Source organism: Polypterus senegalus, chromosome 15 (assembly GCF_016835505.1).
Source record: "Polypterus senegalus isolate Bchr_013 chromosome 15, ASM1683550v1, whole genome shotgun sequence".
NCBI classification, from domain to species: Eukaryota; Metazoa; Chordata; class Cladistia; order Polypteriformes; family Polypteridae; genus Polypterus; species Polypterus senegalus.
The window spans coordinates 92,349,640-92,371,140 of record NC_053168.1 but is presented as its reverse complement, the minus strand read 5'-3'; the positions used below and the strand labels follow the sequence as shown (position 1 = coordinate 92,371,140).

Here is a 21,501-nt window from a genome sequence, read left to right as displayed (position 1 = left end):
CTATCCTTTTTTAAGACTTTCTTATTTTCGTACTTCCATTATCTCTAACCTGCTCTGCATGTGTACCGCACCAAAGCTTTTGAATTCTTTACAATGTTCTACTTTGTCTTCTACTCTTTGTCGTTTATTTCCGGCCCCATGCCTGGTTAAATCTCTTGGCACAAAGTCTTGCGGGATGCGAAAGTGTCTCTCTGAGAAAATCACATCTTGTCTCCCTCCAGGATTTTTTTTTTGTAATAGAGAGATTTATCTTGACACAGATTACTAGTTTTATGATACTAAGCATTTAAATGTGACATCTCAGGTTGTGTGGCCTTGTTGGTTTGTTGTTGCTCCAGGTTCAACTGGAGGATTCTTTTTGCCTTGGAGTGCACTCTTTGTCTTTTCTACATGGTGTCCAATACCTTCTTCAGTTAGGCTCTTTAAGTGCCATCTTCAACTTCATGGGGAATAGCATTACTCTTTCTGGCACAAGAATTTAGATGCTGAAGTTCCCTTTTTGAAGTAATGGCTACTTCTCAGTCTTTCAATCTGCAGGCATACAGCTTTGGCTTAGCAAACTGGATATAAGCTTTCTGGTCCACAAAGAGGAAAAGATTATCAGTTTCAACTCCCCCAAAGAGAGGAAGTGCTCATCAACGTAATTTCAGAGAAAGGTTGGTTCAGTGATTTCAAGTCATTTTTGAAGAGTGTGCTCAGGACTGACCCTGGACACAGTGTCATAGGGAATATCCTGGAAGTTTTCTCGCAGTTTCCTTGAGAGAGTAACCTGAGAGAGACAGCAAGTGTCCCAAGCTGGTGCAGTGAATTTTAAGGGAATGTACTATATAACTTCTCCTGATTAGGTTAAACTCACTTCCAGTTACCAAATCAGTGTCTCCTCATAGGCAAGTTCTTCTTTTATTCTGTACTTTTGTCCATTAGAATTGTTATTCATTGATTTCCAGTCATCTGTTCTTGCACCTTCTGGCTCAAGAGGTCAGCAGTTTGGAGAATTGGGAAAGATGTCAGTTCAACTCTGATTTACACCTGTGTTATCAGATGCAGTACAGGCAGATTCTGGTACAAACTGGAGTTAGTCATTTTGTTAGGAATTTAAGTGGGGAAAAGTGGAGCCGGATGTCCAACTTTGCCCTACAAGGATATCACAAACACAAATCCAAGTTTCACCCACCTAATATTGCAAAATAATCACTCCAATCCCACATTCATAGTTTCTAAGTGACCGTCTCACCTTACCAACACCAATACACTGAGGTCAACTGGGAGATTCAAAAGAGGCCTTTTGATACCAATGACAATAACAGTCCTTGGCCCATGTCCATGTCCATGGTTATTGTTCCAAAACCAAATTGTACTATTACTCCCAGTCATTGCACTTCTGCAGTGACTTTACATGACTGAACCAAGTCTCTTGATTTGCTGCCTACTGTTTAACAAGGATTAATAATATCATTAAGAAGCTCAATTCTGTACATTTCCTAAGTAAAACAGATAAGACAAAGAGACATTTCCAAACTCAAAAGAAAAAACTGTTTGAAATCAAAGGTAGGTAGTTGTGAGTAGAACACTACAAATTTTTAAAAGTATTTACATTTAATAAAACTCTTTATTTATACCAATATCAACTAAACAAAAATAGCAAATTTGGTGCTTCAGGGAATTTCTGTCCAAAACAGATTTTACAGTACATAACCAAGACATTTTATAATTCATAATCCTGGAATCATTTTTTTTATGCCCCTGTCAGAAATCATTGTACCATGTTTGGATGTCATATCTCATAGCATTGCGATATACTGTTTAGTACAAGTTCTCCCCCTTTTTAGAAACTTTTAGTCCCGTGAACCTAAACAGCTCAAAACAAGTACAGTAAAACCTTGATTATCCATCAGGGGTCAGGGCTAAGACCAAGACGAATAAGAGAAAAGACAGATAACAGAAAACCTACTTTAAAAATGATATACGGTAGATTAGTTTAGCAAATAGTCATATTTATTTACAAAACAAAACTACATTAACAAATTATAATATAGTATTAATAAAATTAACTAATAAAATATTGTAGCGACCAGTGTAATAAGAAAATATAACTCAGAGGTATGGAGTTTTCTACGTTTTACTTGGTGTCTTCCATAAATAACAAACAGTACCGTCTTACACTCAGTTATCTTTCTCTAGCAATCAGTTTATTTCCTGCCACTTGCATTCTGTGTTTTTCTATACTGCAAATACTCCTGCGTATTGTCCCCTGACTCCCCTGAGCAGCAGTCTCCTCTTTCCAATCAGTACTTTCCTCTCCGAATTAGTCTAACATGTTGTCTTATGTTATACTTGTGATTGAGTGGAAAATATTTAAAAAATACTTAATAGCTTAAAGACATAATTTCATGCTCTGAATATCGGTACCAAAGCACCTGACCTATATCTTGTTAAGTTTTTCAGAAAAATTGGGAAAACAAACATTTACCTCATTAGTATGTGCACCATCAGTCTTCACATACATAATCTTGTACCCTTTCACTTTTTTGGATGCTGCATCCCAGGTGACTCTGGCTCCATTATGTGTAATTTCTGAGAACTTCAGGTTTCTTGGGGCCGATAACGGTACTGAGGAATTCCAGTAAAAGTAAATTTAATAAGTAGGCAATAAAGAAAATGAATATGTAATTTAGTTTTCCATAATACACTATTAATGTGAAATACATACATGTAGTTTCCTGGCCTGTCAGTGGATCACTGGCTTCTTCTCCATACATGGCATAGACAGTAACAGTGTACTCTGTATTGGGAGTTAATCCACTCAATTCAATGTCAGTAATAGTCTCCAAAACTTTCACCTAAATAGAAAAATGAAGATGGGCAAAAGAATAAGATAAACGTTTGGACATTATCTTATTTTATTAAACTCTACTATTCAAACAATGTATTTTAATTAACTTGAATACAATTTTTAGTTAATCTGAATACAACAAGACTTTGCATAAATAACAGAAACTGAGTAATTTTATTGTTTAACTATGATTCAGTCAAAAAAATAGAAAACAGCCTGGATCATATCTCTCATGGTTCATACCAGGGCTCAATCCATGTGGGCCTTGAGTATAAAATCTTGCTTAAATTCAATGCTAAAATCTAGCTTACACTTGAAAGACACAAATGCTGTACACATAATTTACAAATGTTTTGATTAACTTGATCATGGTGCCAGAGAATGATAGCGTGTTACATGTTAATTAGCACACACAAGTAAGAATTTCACAGTACTCATGTAGCAGTTATTTAGTCCAATACAACATAGTGTAAAAATACTCCATATCAATTGATAACTGAGCACATGTGTTTTATCAGGAAGTAAAGAAGATGACTACTATCTTGTTTTTAGTTACCCAAAAATTTCAGCAATGAAAATATAACCAGTCAGATATTTGAGCAATACTGTCTTTGATTACTAATTTCATTTACATTAAATAAAAGTAAATATTTCCACTTATGTCAGGCTTCATCAAATTTCATAATTCATAAACAGTTTATTGATAATCGGTGACTATTTTCAATGTCCTTTTCTTGTATTTTTTTAACAGGAGCTGCAGTTTTCTGTGCAGCAAGATAACTTGCAAGACAGCTGCACATCTCCCTCCTCTTCTGAACGCAATACTCTAAAAAAAATGCCACTCTTTCACCTACCCCTCAATCCAGTGAGCAAGGATGTTCCAGAAAACTTTTAAGAGAAGCCAATCCCTCTAAAATCATTCAAATACCAAGCCCTGAATACATACTGTACTTCATAGTGACAGTGAGTTGGAGCAGGTCAGAAAACAGTACTTTGCACTGCAGCACATAGGGAAAGAGGAGCATTGTATTCTTTCAAAGGATCAGCGCTGTAGATTAATTAGAAATACAATGACCAACATAGTGCCCATACTGAGGACAACAACAAAGGAAGACAAATATACCTCCATACATGAGATTTCTTCAATGGCAAAACATATAGTCAAGTATTATCCAAAGCTATGTGCAACTGAAGATCAAAATTCATGGGTGAGTGTAAGTAACTAGTTTTTATAGGGGTTTTAGACTGAGCAGCCACACCTTGTATTCACTTGCACACTTTCTCATTACAGGAACCTGTGTTTAAACAATTCATGAAAAGGCTACAGAATATCCGCACTGTATGCCTCAAATAAATAAGGAGATGTCTCGGTGTCACCACTGACAAGCCTGATGCTACTGAAGTCAAGAATTCAGGCGAGGCCGATTCCACTGCATCATCGGGGAATTCTATTGCTTCAGCGACGCTTGTTAATGTGTCGCCTTCTAGTTGTACCCAAGAAGTTACAACAAAGAAAGAATGTGAACCATCTGGTAAATGCACAATAGAGATGGTCATACCCCATCTTAGATCAGACTGTTTAGAAAACACAACTGATTAGATTATTCATTTATATGTTTTTGCAGCTATTGACACAATAGTTGACAGCCACCAGATACTGAAATAAATTTTTGCCTTTAATTATGGTTTTAAAAAGCCATTTATTAGCATTGTAAATAGTTTTGTCTAGCATCTTTTTAAGACACAACAGAATAATAACCTGACTGACACTATCCTTTATTAGGTATAAATAATGGAGGAATATTTTAAAGAATACTTACAACTTTAAATATGATCTATGTAAGGTTCATTTCAATTGTTTGTTCATATTCTAGAATATTAGTAGGTAAAAATAATACCAGACTTCATATAGTTTTAAATCATACTTAATTTAAAGCTTGTTGTATGTTGTTGTTTTCATTAAAAGGAGAATGTTTGAGTTATATTAGAACATAATGCGAAAGACATTTAATAAGAACTGTGGGGTTTTTTTTTCTTTCAGTGGTGAAAAATGCCATCACCATGTTTAGAGCTCTGCCATCCATGTTTCCTTCACTTTCTCTACCCCCAAAAAAGCTGGGAAACAAAACATGGGGCATTAGTTCATGGCCTTAAGGTAAAACTTTGCATTTGTACATTGTTTAAAGGAAAAATAAAGACAGTTACTGCAATTATATCCATCTGTGACTAGCAGCAATTTTCAGGGTAGTTTTTAATGTTAGCTACAGGAATGACATTATACATTAAACGGTTTGATTAAAAGGGCTCAACAGAATAGAAACAATCTTCATTTGTTAGTGATTTCTTTGCTATTTCAATTACAAGCTGTGTATAACTGCTTCTGTTAAAATTAGATTAAATTAAATTAGTAAATGTATAATACATCTGTATAGGACTACACAGGATAAAATAAATTCAGCCTATTTTCTTTGTTGGTTTTTGTTTGTCTTGAAGACCTCAGAGAATCCTGATGCCTTTCTTCAGCAAAGAACGACCACTGTTGAGCGCTGCCCTAATTGTGGATCAAGATACCTGCATGTAAGCTATTGGAAGTGAGCCTGTGACAATTTTCCCTCAAGAAATGTTGCAGGAAGGTATCATGTACCTTATGGAGTACTATTATGCACTACATCTAAAATATTGCCACTGTCCTCTCTGTAATTCAAACTGAAATATTACTGGATACAATTTGAAGGGAAAATACAATTACGCTAGAAGAAAAATTGTGTGAGCCAAATGTAGAACAGGAAATGCATGTCTATGATGTACTGTATATATTTACCATAATATTTGAAAATCAATTAGATAAATTATAAATAATTTAGATTTTTTGTGGATTTTAACGTTAGGTTGTATCTTCTTTGTCCTGTTTTTTGGCAAAGTTACCACTGTTAAAATTTTGTTTATGTAAGTAAGTTCATGTTATGCATTTCTGACTGTGACAAGATGAGACAGTCCTGAATTACAATGTACAATAATGTTATGTATATGACATTTGTGTTATATACAAGGTAAACTTCCTGTGTCAACTAATTTTCATGTGCTTATGTTTTTCTCTGTTGTTTCTGTATTGTAAACACAGCAGTAGTGCTGTTGGATACTGATGTAATACTTAAATAAAGAGCAATGCTAATGAGTATGTCTTTATTGTAAATTATTTTATGTATTCAGGAAGCCAGCATATATCAGGGAATTATATCTTAATTATGTGTCTTGAATCTAGGAATGAATTCCTAATTCAAACCTCTGCTACAATACAGTATTTGGTTTCAATTTGAAATGAAGACCATCCTAAAATGAGAGCACTGTGCTACTTTTACCTTATTCTTTTGTAGGTGGACTGAAATTTGTTGTATATATCATGCAAATACAGCTTAGTATGTGTTGAAATTAACTAATTTCAGGATTTTTAAAAAATCCAACTCAATATATCTCACCCCATTGGCTTATAATGTTGCTTATTTCAAGCATTTACTTCTTAATAATCATATATTTTTTCTTATTCTGTGATTTTTGTAAAATAATTTTCCTGTATTAAGATATATGATCTGAGATTAAACATTGGACTACCTATTTCAAGATGAGCTAACTTGTTTCAAGTAACAAGATTTTCATTCACCGCTGGTATTAAGAATTTTCCACTTATATTAGGGATTTATTCTCTTGTTCCTTGGCCTTCATTTTTTAGTGTGCTAAAATTAAGAATGCAAAACAACTGAATTAAAAATGATTTTCTAATATTCAGTGTATTCCCACTGTAGAAAGTCTAATCAAGTAATTTGTTCTAAAAAACAGCATTTTCTACTTATTTCAAACCTTTGAACACCTATCAGAGCTTTCTTATTTCTAGACTGGAACTAACTTATTTTAAGATGTCTTGGCAAGTAAAATTATCTTGCTGCATGGACAGATAATTTCACTAATATTAAGTCATTTTCTCCTAAAATTCAGTGTTTATTTCTTATTTCTAGGCTAAGTTTTTTTTTACAGTGTACACAAAAAATGCTTATAAAACCGTAAACAAACCTCATGCCACACTAAGTTCCTTTATAAATCTATAAATCTCAAATCAACTTAAAACTATCTATACATGCACATGCTTTAGCCATTCTCTGTCACCTCCTTCCATTAAAACAAAATGGCGTAAAAATGCCTTATTTGGATATATTCATTATCTAATCACTATAAAAATTTGCTCATGAAAGCATTGCCTTTACATCAAACCTCAGGAAAACAGGAAACTAAACTTCAGTAATGTTGAACAGAGAACACAAAATCATTCTTTTTTCAGGACTCTCTACAGGAGTCATAAATAAAAGAAAAAAACAATAGTGGGAGGAAGTGACAGTTTCTGAGTGAAGAAAGCAAAAAAATAAATAAATAAAATTGCCAAGTAAATGCCAATGTTGGACTAAAAACAAGTCACTTTACATTCAACATATAAAATCCAATCATTTTGAAGTTGCCATTGCATTGATGTCCTGAGAGGCTGGGTCTGGGACATCTTTATGCTCATCTTGGCTGGGGCTGTGTAGCTGGGTAGGCAAGGAGTGAGTTCTCAGGGATCATCAATGAATTTTTGCCTCATGACAACCAATGGCTTGTAAGTCAATTCAGACTTTTTAGAGCTGTCATCTTGGACTTGGGTGCTGAACTGGAGCCTATATTACAGAGACAATCACACAGAAATTGCATGATCCCTGTTATGTAACAGGTATTAACAACCACAGGGTTTTTGGCAATGATCGCTCTTCAGTGTGAACTGGCTGACCAGTCAGAAACCTTTCAGTCATTACTGCACCATGTCACAGCATCATTATCCAGCCAAATGGAGTCTGTAAAATGCCAACACTAAAAAATTCTGCCTTAATGTTAAGCCAATTTTCAAGCCAGGTTTTTGGTTATCTGCCTGTATTGTTTTTGTTAATTTCTGTCATTTGTTATTGTATGCAATAAGTTTTGTTTTTTTAATAATTGTAGTATGATTTTTTTTCTATTAATTACCTTTTCATGTTTATCTCAAGCAGCTGATCTCACCAAACAGAGGGTCATGGCATTGCGATTTATACTCTTGGCACTTTTGGGGTTATTCATTTTTTATTTGTTTTTTATGGTTTCAACTGTTTTATTTTTACATCTGGAAGCTTTTCTTTTATTTACTTTTGCAATGGGTTTGACATGTTATGTTACAACAAATGATGCATTTCGTGATCGGGAATTACATATCCATTGACCATGACCATTCAACTTCTGACTTTATCAGATATCCAGTAAAATATGACTACAATTCCAACTGTAAACATCCCTGGGTACAATAACAAAAATAAACACACCACTAGGTTTATTTTGCAGATTTTTAATCACTGCTTGCCTTTAACTTTGATTTTTGGTTCATCCCTAGAGTTTGGTTGCCTATTCTCGTTAAGAGAAGGGTTTTTCTGGACTAACTATGATTTTAGGTTTACAGTTACATCTTTGTCTTTTTGTCTTCTGACAATACTCCCTGGAGACTCTGTCTCATAACACTTTGTTAATTAACCTGGATTTTGACCTATGGATTCAGGAATGCTTAGGAAAATATTGCCTTAAATGCAATTTTTTTACTGGAAATACAAACTAAGACTGTACTATGCATAGCAGAAGCCACATATCAACAACAATCAGAAGGGTTGCAACTTCTCTGAGCTCCAGCTAATTTGAAATAGAGTGATACAAATTAAAAATATATGAACCCATTAGAGTTTATGTGCACTTCCATGTTCTATCACCTTGTGCTGTGAGTGTCATAATGGTGTATTTTTCATTGTTCTCTGGGATAAAGGAAAAAAGAGCATCACATTGTTAATGTACTGTACAGCAATGTTTTTCTAGTTTTAACTTGTTTTTTAGTTTCATTTTTCATTTCATTTTTTACCCTTTATTTAACTTTTTGCCATATTCGAATTGTAGTTTTTATTTAGGTTTATTTTTTTGTCCATTTTCTAAGTTTAGTTTTAATTTCGTTTTTCGTTCTCTTTGTTTTTATTTAGTCTTAATTTTTCAAAAATTAATACTTAGGTTTTGTTTAATTTTCTTAGTTTTGTATCACCAAAAACGTCCACATGGACACAATTTTGCAAGTGTAAAAACAGAGTTTTCTTTATAGATGTCAAATGGTATATCATTCATGTTGTAGCTGTCAACATAACACATATAATTTTACTGTCTGTAATAGAACTCAGTTTCCTAAAGATAATCTGCCAGTTGAAGTCTTTCAGTATAATCAAAAAGTGCAAGAATCAAATAAACTTGCTCTGAGGTCATGTTACTTTAACTTGCAACAACTTTAACCAAATGTTTATTTACTTTCAAAAACCCATTCATTCTGATTTTGAGACTCCTTTTGTGAGCAGAAAGATCACCAGATGCTTATACTCATATGTATTTTTGTTATCTCCTGATACGGCTGGGAGGACAGGAGGCAAAGTTTGGAGTCAATCTTTGGGGAGCATGCACTGGTACAGTGCATTGCCGCACCCACTACATGGAATAAAAGAACTTGGGATCCCGGTTTGCAACCCCCAGGCAAACACGCAGTCCAGTCCCACCCTCTGGAAATGACCCTCTATCTGCCGCAGCCAGGTGTTACATGGGCAATCCCTTGGCCTAGTCCAGCCACTTGGGCCCCCAACAATGAGGATCTTACAAGCCGGATCACCCTCAGGGAAACGCAACACATGGCCATAGTGCCGTAACTGACACTCCCTCGCAATGCTGGTAATGTGCCTCATTCGGGACTCCATGAGCCACCGCTCATTCGACACAAAGTCAAACTAACGGTACCCAAGGATTTTCTGGAGAGACAGTACCAAAGGAGTCCAGTCTTCATCTCAGGTCACTGTATAGCATCCATTTCTTGCAACCATATAGCAAGGCTGGAAGCACCAGGACTCTAAAGACTTGGACCTTCGTCCTTTTGCATAGATATCGGGAGCGCCACACACCCCTTTCCAGCGACCTCATCTCGATGGAGATCCCCTGGTAAAAAATTGCAATACTACATCAATCTAAACACTGTAGACTAAGATTATTGAAGTCATTCCTTTTGCTATAGATGAAGCATTGAACATAGAGAATATCATCATGATAGCATTGACAGGAATGTGCTTTGCAACACAGAACTGCACACAATGAAACATCAGTACTAATAACCTTATTGAGCTGAAAGAGTTGAAAAAGAAGATGCAAAGGAAAAAATAGCTGTACAAAGCGTGTAAGACTAATAATTCCAATGTCAACTGTAGGGCATATGAGAGCATGAGATCGACCATTAAGAAGGATATTAGTGAAGCCAATCGCAAGTTAAAAAGGAATAAAGCAGATAAAGCAAAAGATGACCCAAAGAACCTCCTTCTGCATTTTAGTAATAAAAGAACTGTCAAGGAGGAGTTGAGATGCATCAGGAACAGTGAAGTGGAATTTAAAAATACATACAGTGAAACAGCAAATGCTCTAAAATTGCATGTCCCTGAGATTTTGACATGTGAAAAAGAGGATAACCTCCCAGTGGTAAAAGTAAGTAAGTAACTAAGGAGATAATGTGATTTGGAAATTGTAGAGGGAGAAGTATTTCTCAGATTAAATAGCCTGAAATCAAACAAATCACCAGGACCAGATAATATTTATTCCTAAGTTTTTAGAGAAGTCAGCAAGTAATATATAAACCCTTGACACATATTTTAGGAAGTCACTGAGCACTGGGGAAAAATCCAATGTACTGGAAAATGGCAAATGTTATCCAGTCATTTAAAAAGGGTGGTTTGGTAGATCCAAGCAACTACAGGCCAGTAAGCTTAAGTTCATCACAGGTAAATTAATGGAAGGAATTATGAAACGACTGAGCAACACATAGCAAGAACAGTTTTACTGAACAGTCAGCATGGGTTCATAAGAGAAAGGTTGGATTTAACTAACATGCTGGATTTTTCTGAGGAAGCAACAAAAAAATATGATAAAATGTAGCACATGATATTATTTATCTTGACCTTCAGAAAGCATTTGATAAGGTGCCGCATGATACGTTGGGCATCACATCAAACGAAAATAAGTGGGAGTTCAGGGTGTAGTGTGTAGATGGGTGCAAAACTGGCTCAGACACAGGAAGCAGAGAGTGATGGTGTAATAGGGGAGAGTATATATGGTCACATATGTGCAATTAAGGAGCAGCCAAAGGGCCGAACAGAGCATGAAAACACACTGGAATGGAGTTTAAGACAGCGTATTGATGCTTTTCTCTTTTCCTCAATAGAATAAAGGAAGAACAAAAACATCACACACCTTGAATTCAACGCACAGAAACACCGTCCCAATATAAGAAGAACTTCTGTGTTTTCATCCGTCCAACCCTGATGACATCACTTCCAGTCGCCCTCCGGAGACATCACCTGCATCACCTTGTGCTCACATCACCTCTTTCTTTACACCTACTTCCAGTCCAGATTACATAAATTGCTCATTTGTCTTTGCAACTGTTTTCGTGAACTTGACTGTGATATCAGTGCATACTGAGTTGTTTATTGGGCTACAACAGTATATTGGGAAGGTTCCCCAACCCTTAATCTCTCTCCCTCGCATTTATTTCTTCACAGATTGGCATAGTCGACAGGAATACTGTTCATAACATAACAGAAGAACAGGGCTTAAATACCATGTTGGGATCGATCATGGCGGAGATGCGCTCCATGAAGATCGAGCTTGGAGAGACGCAAACAAAGCTCACAGGGATGGAAACATGGATAGTGGCAGTGGATGCGGTAAAGCAGGAGCCTGCATGGGTCCCCCAACCCCCCCCTCCCCCTTTGGTACCTCTATCTGAATCTGATGATATTGAATCTTATGCATTAATTTTCAAGAGGACAGCCACTCGAAATCAATGGCCAAGGGCTGTATCAGGTAGCAGAGCATGAGGGTGAGGTACAGATGCTGTTGCAAGTCCGGCGAACCTTCCGGTGGGAGGTCTGCAAAATAGCACAAGCCCACCACCTAGCCTCCCATTTGGGTACCGTAAAAACATTGAAGAGGATTAAACTCTGGTTCTTTTGGCCTGGGATAAACGAGGAAGTCTGTCAATTTTGTTATTCCTGCCTGGAATGTCAACTTCGACACATACCCTGGAGGGACAGAGCTCCTCTTATCCCTCTTCCCTTGATCAATATTCCCTTTGCTTGACTACTCTTGACATGAAAAAGGGATACTCCCTTAACAGAGTCTGCAATAGAGAAAGCAGCATTTAGTACCGCTAGTGGACACTGGCAGTATAAAGTTCTCCCATTTGCATTGCATGGGGCACCAGCAACCTTCCAGCGTATGGTACATAGAAGGCTAAAGCCCCACAATTGTGCCACCTACCTAGACAATGTGGTCATCTTTTCCGGCACCTGGGAAGACCATATGCTGCAAGTTTATACCATTTTGTTGACACTCACTGAAGCCGAACTGCGTATTAACCCAAAGAAATGTTTCTCCAGGTTAAACGAATCCAAATACTTTGGCTATCTAGTGTGTAGGGGGAACGTTAAACCCCAGTGTTCTAAAGTTGAAGCCATTCTAAATTGGCCCCATCTGATAACCAAGCGGCAAGTACAAGTTTTTCTCGGTTTAGCGAGATACTACCACCGGCTTGTTTCTCGTTTTTCAGAAAGAGCTGCGCCCTTGACTAATCTTACAAAGAAAGGGCCCCCTTTCAACGTAGTATGGGACCATAAGACAGAACTTGCATTTCGTGACTTAAGAGTCCCTTATTTCAGCACCTATACTGGAAACTCCTGACTTCTCTTCTCCTTTTATCCTCCAGACCGATGCTTCGGACACAGGTCACGGTGTCGTGCTGAGCAAGAGCATCGATGGTGCAGAGCTAACCCATAGAGTTCATTGTGGATGGAACAATTGGAAGAATGTATCAGGAGCATTATGTGGTCAAAAAATTAAGCAGATGGATAAAGGTAAAGTTTTTAAGACAGTGTTAAGACAAGCAGTGATGTATGAAGCTGAGACTTGGGCAGGAAGGAAAGCACAGAAGAAGTTAGACGTGGCAGAAATGAGACAGGAGAGACAGGGATAAGCTCCTTTCTGTGATTTCAGTCAGCTTCCATGAGGTTCTGCAGGGTTCTACAGGGTTTTCCTAATTTGGTCTCCTGTACAGGAGCCTTCCCCGGGGGTCTATTGGTTCTCATCAGGGAGGGCTGGGAGGAGGAGGCAGGTCCTTCCAAATATAACACTGAGTATGTGGTGAGTCTTCACAAGTACTTTGTTAAATTGCGGCCCTTGGTTAAGAAGCACACAGAGGCTGTGTAGTGCACACAAGCAAGCCTGGCTGTATGAAAGAGGCACCCAGGTTTGTGAATTCCATCCAAGAGAAATGGTGATGATTTTCATACCCACTTCACACTCTGAGCTCCTCGAATACTGGCAAGAGTCATATAAAGTCCTAGAGAGGAAGGGGTTGGGTTACAATCTTGTATATCACCCCAATCTAGCACCTGCTAGAGTGCATATACTATGTAAAGGTAGTGTCTAAAATTAATTAATAATAAATTAAAGAGTAATAAAAATGCATGTAAAAACAGACAATAACTTTGAATAATGTTAGCGTTTACCACCCCCGGGTGTAATTGAAGAGTCGCATAGTGTGGGGGAGGAACGATCTCCTCAGTCTGTCAGTGGAGCAGGACAGTGACAGCAGTCTGTCACTGAAGCTACTCCTCTGCCTGGAGAGGATGCAGTGGATTCTCCATGATTGACAGGAGCTTGCTTAGCTCCCGTCGCTCTGCCACAGATGTTAAACTGTCCAGCTTCATTCCTACAATAGAGCCAGCCTTCCTAACAAGTTTGTCCAGGTGTGAGGCGTCCATCTTTATGCTGCATCCCCAGCACACCACCGCATAGAAGAGGGCACTCGCCACAACCGTCTGGTAGAACAACTGCAGCATTTGATTGCAGATGTTAAGTATAGTCGGCTCTGACCTTTCTTACACAGTGCATCAGTATTGGCAGTTTAGTCCAATTTATCATCCAGCTGCACTCCCAAGTATTTATAGGTTTGCACCCTCTGCACACAGTCTCCTCTGATGATCACGGGGTCCATGAGGGGCCTGGGCCTCCTAAAACCCACTACCAGTTCCTTGGTCTTGCTGGTGTTCAGGTGTAAGTGGTTTGAGTCACACCATTTAACAAAGTCTTTGATTAGCTCCCTATACTCCTCCTCCTGCCCAATCCTAATGCAGCCCACAACAGCAGTGTCATCAGCGAACTTTTGCACATGGCAGGACTCCGAGTCATATTGGAAGTCTGCTGTATATAGGCTGAACAGGACCGGAGAAAGTACAGTCCCTTGCGGTGCTTCTGTGTTGCTGACCACAATGTCAGAGCTGCAGTTCCCGAGACGCACATGCTGACATTGTCCGGTGACTAAAGTCTACACTAATTATACAAGGAGAGGACTGGTCACTTCTTTGCTTCACTTTGTGCACCTTAACTTATAAATATACACAAGGTCATGCCACTTGCATAAATTCTCCAATGATTCTACACTAACACAACAAGGTATTGTATTGTATTGTATTGACAATGTGCGGAACTTTGTTTCTTGGTGCAGGAAGAACTGTCAGCAAGTTACAGTAGACATCACTAAACCAAGAAATTAGTTATTGACTGCACCAAACAGCCTCTATGTCCAGGCACTATTTAGAGAGTCTAAGTGAAGGTGGTGCACAACTACAAGAACTTAGGATACCACATTACTGACAAGCTTGATTGGTCCAGAAACACAGAGGAACTATATATAAGAAAAGTAAGAGCAGACTCTTTAGTTATTAGATTTAGGAGTTTGCAGATGATGTTGTCCTGTTTGCTTCATCAAGCCGTGATCTTCAGCTCTCTCTGAATCGGTTCGCAGCTGAGTGTAAAGTTGCTGGGATGGGAATCAGCACCTCCAAATCGGAGACAATGGTCCTCTGATGGAAAAGGGTGGAGTGCCCTCTCAGGGTTGGAGGCGAGATTCTGCCCCAAATGGAGGAGTTCAAGTATCTCGGGGTCTTGTTCACAAGTGAGGAAAGAATGGAGCGTGAGATCGACAGGCGGATTGGTGCAGCGTCCACAGTGATGCGGGCTCTGCATCGGTCTGTCGTGGTAAAAAAGGAGCTGAGCCGTAAGGCAAAGCTCTCAATTTACCAGTCAATCTACGTTCCTACCCTTACCTATGGTCATGAGCTATGGGTAGTGACTGAAAGAACGAGATCGCGAATACAAGCAGCTGAAATGAGTTTCCTCTGCAGGGTGTCTGGGCTTTCCCTTAAAGATAGGGTGAGAAGCTCAGTCATCCGGGAGGGGCTCAGAGTAGAGTCGCTGCTCATCCGCATTGAGAGGAGTTAGATGAGGTGGCTCGGGCATCTGATCAGGATGGCTCCTGGACACCTCCCTGGTGAGGTGTTCCGGGCACGCCAAACTGGGAGGAGAACCCAGGGAAGACCCAGGACACACTGGAGGGACTATGTCTCCCGGCTGGTCTGGGAACGCCTTGGGATTCTCCCAGAAGAGTTAGAAGAAGTGGCCAGGGAGAGGAAAGTCTGGGCCTCTCTGCTTAAGCTGCTGCCCCCGCGACCCGACCTTGGATAAGCGGAAGAAGATGGATGGATGGATAATTGGATGGATTTAGGAGTTTGCAAGATAACTGCAAGTAAAAATGACCAGGAGATGAAAACACGATCCTCAATCACAGAGAAAACAAAATTGATCGTAACAACAATGACCAGACAAAAGATAAAAAATGAGGGTCAGAAGTCAAGATCAAAAATGAAACAAAGCTTATACTAGACCTACTTTTTTTGAAGGAAAAAAAAGACCTACCATTAAAAATGTCTTTTATTTAAACAAAAAAATAATGTCACTACATAGAACTGCCACCATTATTAGAATTGTAGCATCTGCTACATAACTGCTGTGGTCAAGTGACACAATTCCTATATTACGTACATTAAATACATAATGAAAATAAAATTAAACTTTATAAATCAAAACAAAGCAAAACCCTATAAAATAGATTCTCCAATATAAAAAAACCTCAAAGTAACCGAAAAACGAAAAAGCAAAAAATCCCTCGCTATATCGCGCTTCGACTTTCGCGGCTTCACTCTATTGCGGATTTTATATGAAAGCATAACTAAATATATAACGTGGATTTTTCGCTACTTCCCGGGTTCTGCGGACAATGTGTCTTTTTACTTCCTGTACATGCTTCCTCAGTTGGTTTGCCCAGTTGATTTCATACAAGGGAAGCTATTGGCGGATGACTGAGAAGCTAACCAATCAGAGCACGCAGTTAAGTTCCTGCGTGCTGAATGCAGTGTTAACCAGGAAGTCTCGTCTCGCTCATTCAGCATCAACGTGTTTCGCTGTGTAAAGAGTTGTGCTCTTTTGTGTTTATCTTTGTGCATAGTCAAGCCCTTCATTATGGCTCCAAAACAATCTGCTACTGCTTCAGGGACCGTGCCCAAGCGCAAACGGTAGATGTTAACGATTGCCGAAAAGGTAAACGTTTTGGATTTGTTGAAGGCTACGATTCTTTTTATTTAAAAAGTAGGAAAGGAATATAAGATCTACGGCCGCAGTGTCCTTTTAACCAGGGTGCAAAACGAGTTGTAAGTGGATGTAATAAGGCAGTAGTCTGGATGGAATCTGCTTTAGGGATTTGGATTGAAGACTGCCAGAAGAAGAACGGCAGTGCTACACAATCGCCTGAAGTGGCTCCTTTAAGGGCTGTAACGCTCTCCTTTGTTGTGCAGTAAAATTAAACTCATTGTTATCGGACAAGTCATCGTGTCATTGTTGGTGAGTAACCATAATTAATTTTATACTTACAGTACTTAGTACATGTACATATGTTTAGTGTCACTGTACACACATTTACTGTATACTATTTTTCCTATTTTTATTATATATAAAATGTGTGTATATATATATATATGTGTGTATATGTATGTGTATATGTATGTTTATGTATATATGTATGTATATATATACATATATATATATAATGTGTATATATATATGTATATGTATGTATATGTATATGTATGTATATATATGTGTATATATATATATTATATATACACATATATATATACATACATATACACATATATATATATATATATATATACACACATTTTATATATATATATATATATATGTGTATATGTATGTATATATGTTTTTCTCTGAGCTCTTCAGGCAGTTCCTTTGACTTCATGATTCTCATTTGCTCTGACATGCATTGTGAGCTGTAAGGTCTTATATAGACTGATGTGTGGCTTTCCTAATCAAGTCCAATCAGTATAATCAAACACAGCTGGACTGAAATGAAGGTGATCTCAAGGATGATCAGAAGAAATGGAAAGCACCTGAGTTAAATATATGAGTGTCACAGCAAAGGGTCTGAATACTTAGGACCATGTGATATTTAAGTTTTTCTTTTTTAATAAATCTGCAACAATTTCAAAAATTCTTTTTTGTCTGTCAATATGGGGTGCTGTGTGTACATTAATGAGGAAAAAAATAATTTAAATGATTTTAGCAAATGGCTGCAATATAACAAAGAGTGAAAAATTGAAGGGGGTCTGAATACTTTCCGTACCCATTGTATATATATATATATATATATATATATATGTGTGTGTGTGTATATATATGTATATATACAGTGGGTATGGAAAGTATTCAGTCCTCCTTCAGTTTTTCAGTTTGAGCACTACTGGAGTGGTTTCGGGTAAACTACATTTTAAAGACGGTATAATACAACAGGTAAGCAGTACCAACAGCAGCTAAAATGTATATGGATCATCATTCGGTAGTAGATTCCTTTTGAAAGGCGCAACACGACGGCTGTGGTATAGAAATCACATTTTTTATGTGAACGTCCAAATTTCTGCCTCTGGTAAAGTGCCTTACCGGCATCACCAGCAATTAAAGAAAATTAGTTTTGTGTCCTCTGCAGTGCTAAGAGTATACGTGCAACGGCGGCTGCTTGACTTTAATAGTATTTTTCCAGGGCAGGAGACGCCACCTTTTGCAGACACGTTCACGTGATCAAAAGTCTCCGCACGTTTTGGAGGTTATTCATATATATATATATATATATATATATATATATATATATATATATATATATATATATATGTGACGGACAGCCGGGTCCCATGCCCGGCCGGGACGCCTCTGCTGCATACGTCCCAGGGGAGCCATCATGGACATGGCAGTACCTCCCTCGGGGCGCTTGGGGCAGTCTCCCTGGCCGTGGATCTCTCCTCAATCTCCCCCGTGGCTCCATGGGACATGGAGTCCACCACAGCAGCCCGGTTGGGAGATGGGGTGGCCACTAGGGGGTGCTGCAGAGAACCAGCCACCACACTGGACGGTTTATCAGCCCCACCCGGAGGTGCAATTAAGACCAGCTGGTCAGGCTCCTGGAACACTTCCGGGTGGGGTATAAAAGGGCCTGCCTCCCAGCAATCAAGGCCAGAATCGGGAGGAAGAGGACGAGGTTGCCTGGGAGGAGTGGTGGAGCAGGAAAGTTTGCATTGTGTTTGGGTTTTTGTGCTTGGACTGTGTTGGGCCTGTGGGACACGGGGAAGACGTGTGCCCACGGCTGAAGAAAAAAAAATAAAATTCTTCAGTGTGAACATGTGCCTCTGCGTGGTCTGTGCCGGGTCGGGCTCTATAAAGCGCCTTTTTCACAATATATATATTATACAGGGTGGCCCACGAAATCGTAGCCCGCCTCCCTGGCGAAAAAAGGCGCCCTTCCATAAAGAAAGAAACTTGAAATGCAGAAATCTTTACTCACTCTTTACAGAAAGTGATGAAAATGATTCTTCGTGGAATGGAATACATGTCGCTCAGCTCGTACTCACACGTTTGCACTACATCTAAACAGCTTTCGTGATGAGGGTAGTCAATCGGCGCGCCAGTCTGGCTGGAAGGCGGGCTACTTTATATATATATATATATATATATATATATATATATATATATATATATATATGTATGTATGTATGTATGTATGTGTGTATGTGTATGTATATATATATATATATATATATATATATATATATATATATATATATATGTAACTGATCACCCATTGGCCTCGCTCACAGAGTGGAAGGGAAAAAAATAAAATGTAGTCTATAAGTTATTAAAAGTAAAACATTAACGTTTTAAGGAGTAAAGATACATTGAGCACCACTGGAGTGGTTTCGGGTAAGCTACATTTTAAAGACGGTAATCACCAGCAATTAAAGAAAATTAGTTTTGTGTCCTCTGCAGTGTTAAGAGTATAAGTGCAACGCAGGCTGCTTGACTTTAATAGCATTTTTGCAGGAAGGAGACGCCACTTTTTGCAGACACGTTGACGTGATCAAAAGTCTCCGCGCTCTTTTGAGGTCATTCATATTATATATATATATATATAACTGATCACCCATTGGCTGAGCACTGAGTGCAAGGGAAAAAAATAAAATGTAGTCTATAAGTTATTAAAAATTAAACATTAACGTTTCGTTCAGATTCTTGCTACAGAAATTTTAACTCCGTTTCAAAGTGATCCAAAATCTTGTTTATACCTCGTGTGTTCTCAGTAAACTTGTATCTCGCGAATACCGTCATTTGTGGTAGGCATGACAAACGGCAGCAGGAGTGTGTCTATAAACTTAATGTAAAGTTACGGTTCATGCCGTGCTTTGTTTCCGCAGTATCATGCATTGAGAGAACTTCCCCTTTGCTTGGAATGCAAAGTGTGATTAATTAAGTTATTTTTTAACGCATTATGGAGCACATGCATCGAAGCTTCTCAGCTGTGCTTGTGCTAAGAAAAGGAAACATTTTAAAAATAACGTAACATGATTGTCAATGTAACTTTTTGTAAGTAGTGCCTGGAGAATTCAGAGTGTGGAGAAACTCTAGAGACAGCGTGTGTATTAACCTGAGGATTTTTCTGTGAGAATTGGTGCACAGCCACTCACCAGCAATTTTAACTTTGTTACAAAGTGATCAAAACTCTCATTTATACCCTGCGTCCTCTCATTAAACTTGTATCCCGCATTAGTTATGGGCATGACAAATGCCAGCGGCAGCCTGTCAATGAACTTAATTTAAACTTTAGGTTTAATCCGAAGTAGGTGCAGTCATGAATATGCTTGTATGCCTCACTGCCATGAGAAACGGCAGTGGGAGCGTGTCTATAAACGTAATTTAAACTTACGTTTTACACCGTGCTTTGTTTCTGCAGTAGCTGCACTCATGAATATGCTTCACTCGCTCGCTTCTTATTGTTTCGCTGCCTTCTCAATTGTATAATGAATGTTTTCTTCAGCGCTTTTTGGAGCTCTGCCTTGTTTTCTACGTTCTGTGCTCACAGTCAGTTCACGTGATTAGGTGGGAGGCGTGATGATGTCACACGAAACTCCGACCCCCGGATTTCGAGCTCAACTCCATTACACTAAATGGAGAAAAATACCTTCCATTTATGACCATTACGCGTAGAATTTCGAAATGAAAACTGACCAACTTTTGTAAGTAAGCTGTAAGGAATGAGCCTGCCAAATTTCAGCCTTCTACCTACACGGGAAGTTGGAGAATTAGTGATGAGTAGGTGAGTGAGTGAGTGAGTGAGTGAGTGAGTGAGTGAGTGAGTGAGTGAGTCAGTCAGTCAGTCAGTCAGTCAGTCAGTCAGTCAGCCAGTGAGGGCTTTGCCTTTTATTAGTATAGATGAAAAAAAATCTGTTTTAGTTATGTATTTAACATTAGTTGCATTGCATTTCCAGTCATCCTAGATTCATCCAGATCATTGCAGACACGGAACACACATGAAATGTATGTATTCCAAATAACGATATATTATTTACCCTATACAACTCTAGGCACCTCACTCCCACATAAACAGACTTGAGCTGGGAGAACTTCAGCTGTGTCGGTGGGAGATGGGATAGCATGCTGCCTGCTGCCAGTGCTGACTGACAGATTTGCAAAAAAACAAAGACACTGATGAAGAGGTGCGAAGGAATTTAAAGTGGCCTGGCATTACGACTTTTTTCGTAGGCTTTAGGGATTCTAGTGTTAATGATGTATTTTGTGCAGTTCTTACGCAGTGTAGAATATCAAATATGTGTGCAAATTCTTTTATAAATAAATGTAATTTAGCAGTACAAGGATGCTTTTGAACACGTGCAATGCAAATACCAATTATAACAGATAACTTGTCAAAAGGGAAACAATAAAAGCCACCTTAGTAGAATCTGCAGCATATGTGCAAGTTAAATATTAACACTGGCTTACATACCAACACATTTGTTTTCCAAATTACCTGAAATGTGCTAAGTGGTGTGGAGATATCTGTGGCTGAAAACAATGGGAGATGGTGTTTTCTAAGCTTGCTTAAATGCTGTAACTTCATTTAGCAAATACCAATTAATCTCAGCAACCATATTAGCCATTTTAGAGTCACTCAGGATCCCTCGGTTTGTAATTGGTTTGTAATCCTTTGTCTTCAAGGATTATAATGAGTGAAAATGACCGGGAGATGGAAATATGATCCTGAG

General features: G+C 38.4%; 1 protein-coding gene across 3 annotated transcripts in view; it reads right to left on the bottom strand.

Moving 5' to 3' along the window:
- Positions 1–21,501, bottom strand: part of col14a1a (collagen, type XIV, alpha 1a) — a 501,463-nt gene that overhangs the window by 283,068 nt on the left and 196,894 nt on the right. For all 3 annotated transcript variants that reach the window (XM_039736768.1, XM_039736767.1, XM_039736766.1), the window contains exons 10-11: positions 2,711–2,840; positions 2,471–2,610 (exon numbers count right to left, since the gene is read on the bottom strand). In XM_039736768.1, coding sequence (XP_039592702.1) covers positions 2,471–2,610; positions 2,711–2,840 — 270 coding nt within the window. The remainder of the gene's footprint in view (positions 1–2,470; positions 2,611–2,710; positions 2,841–21,501) is intronic.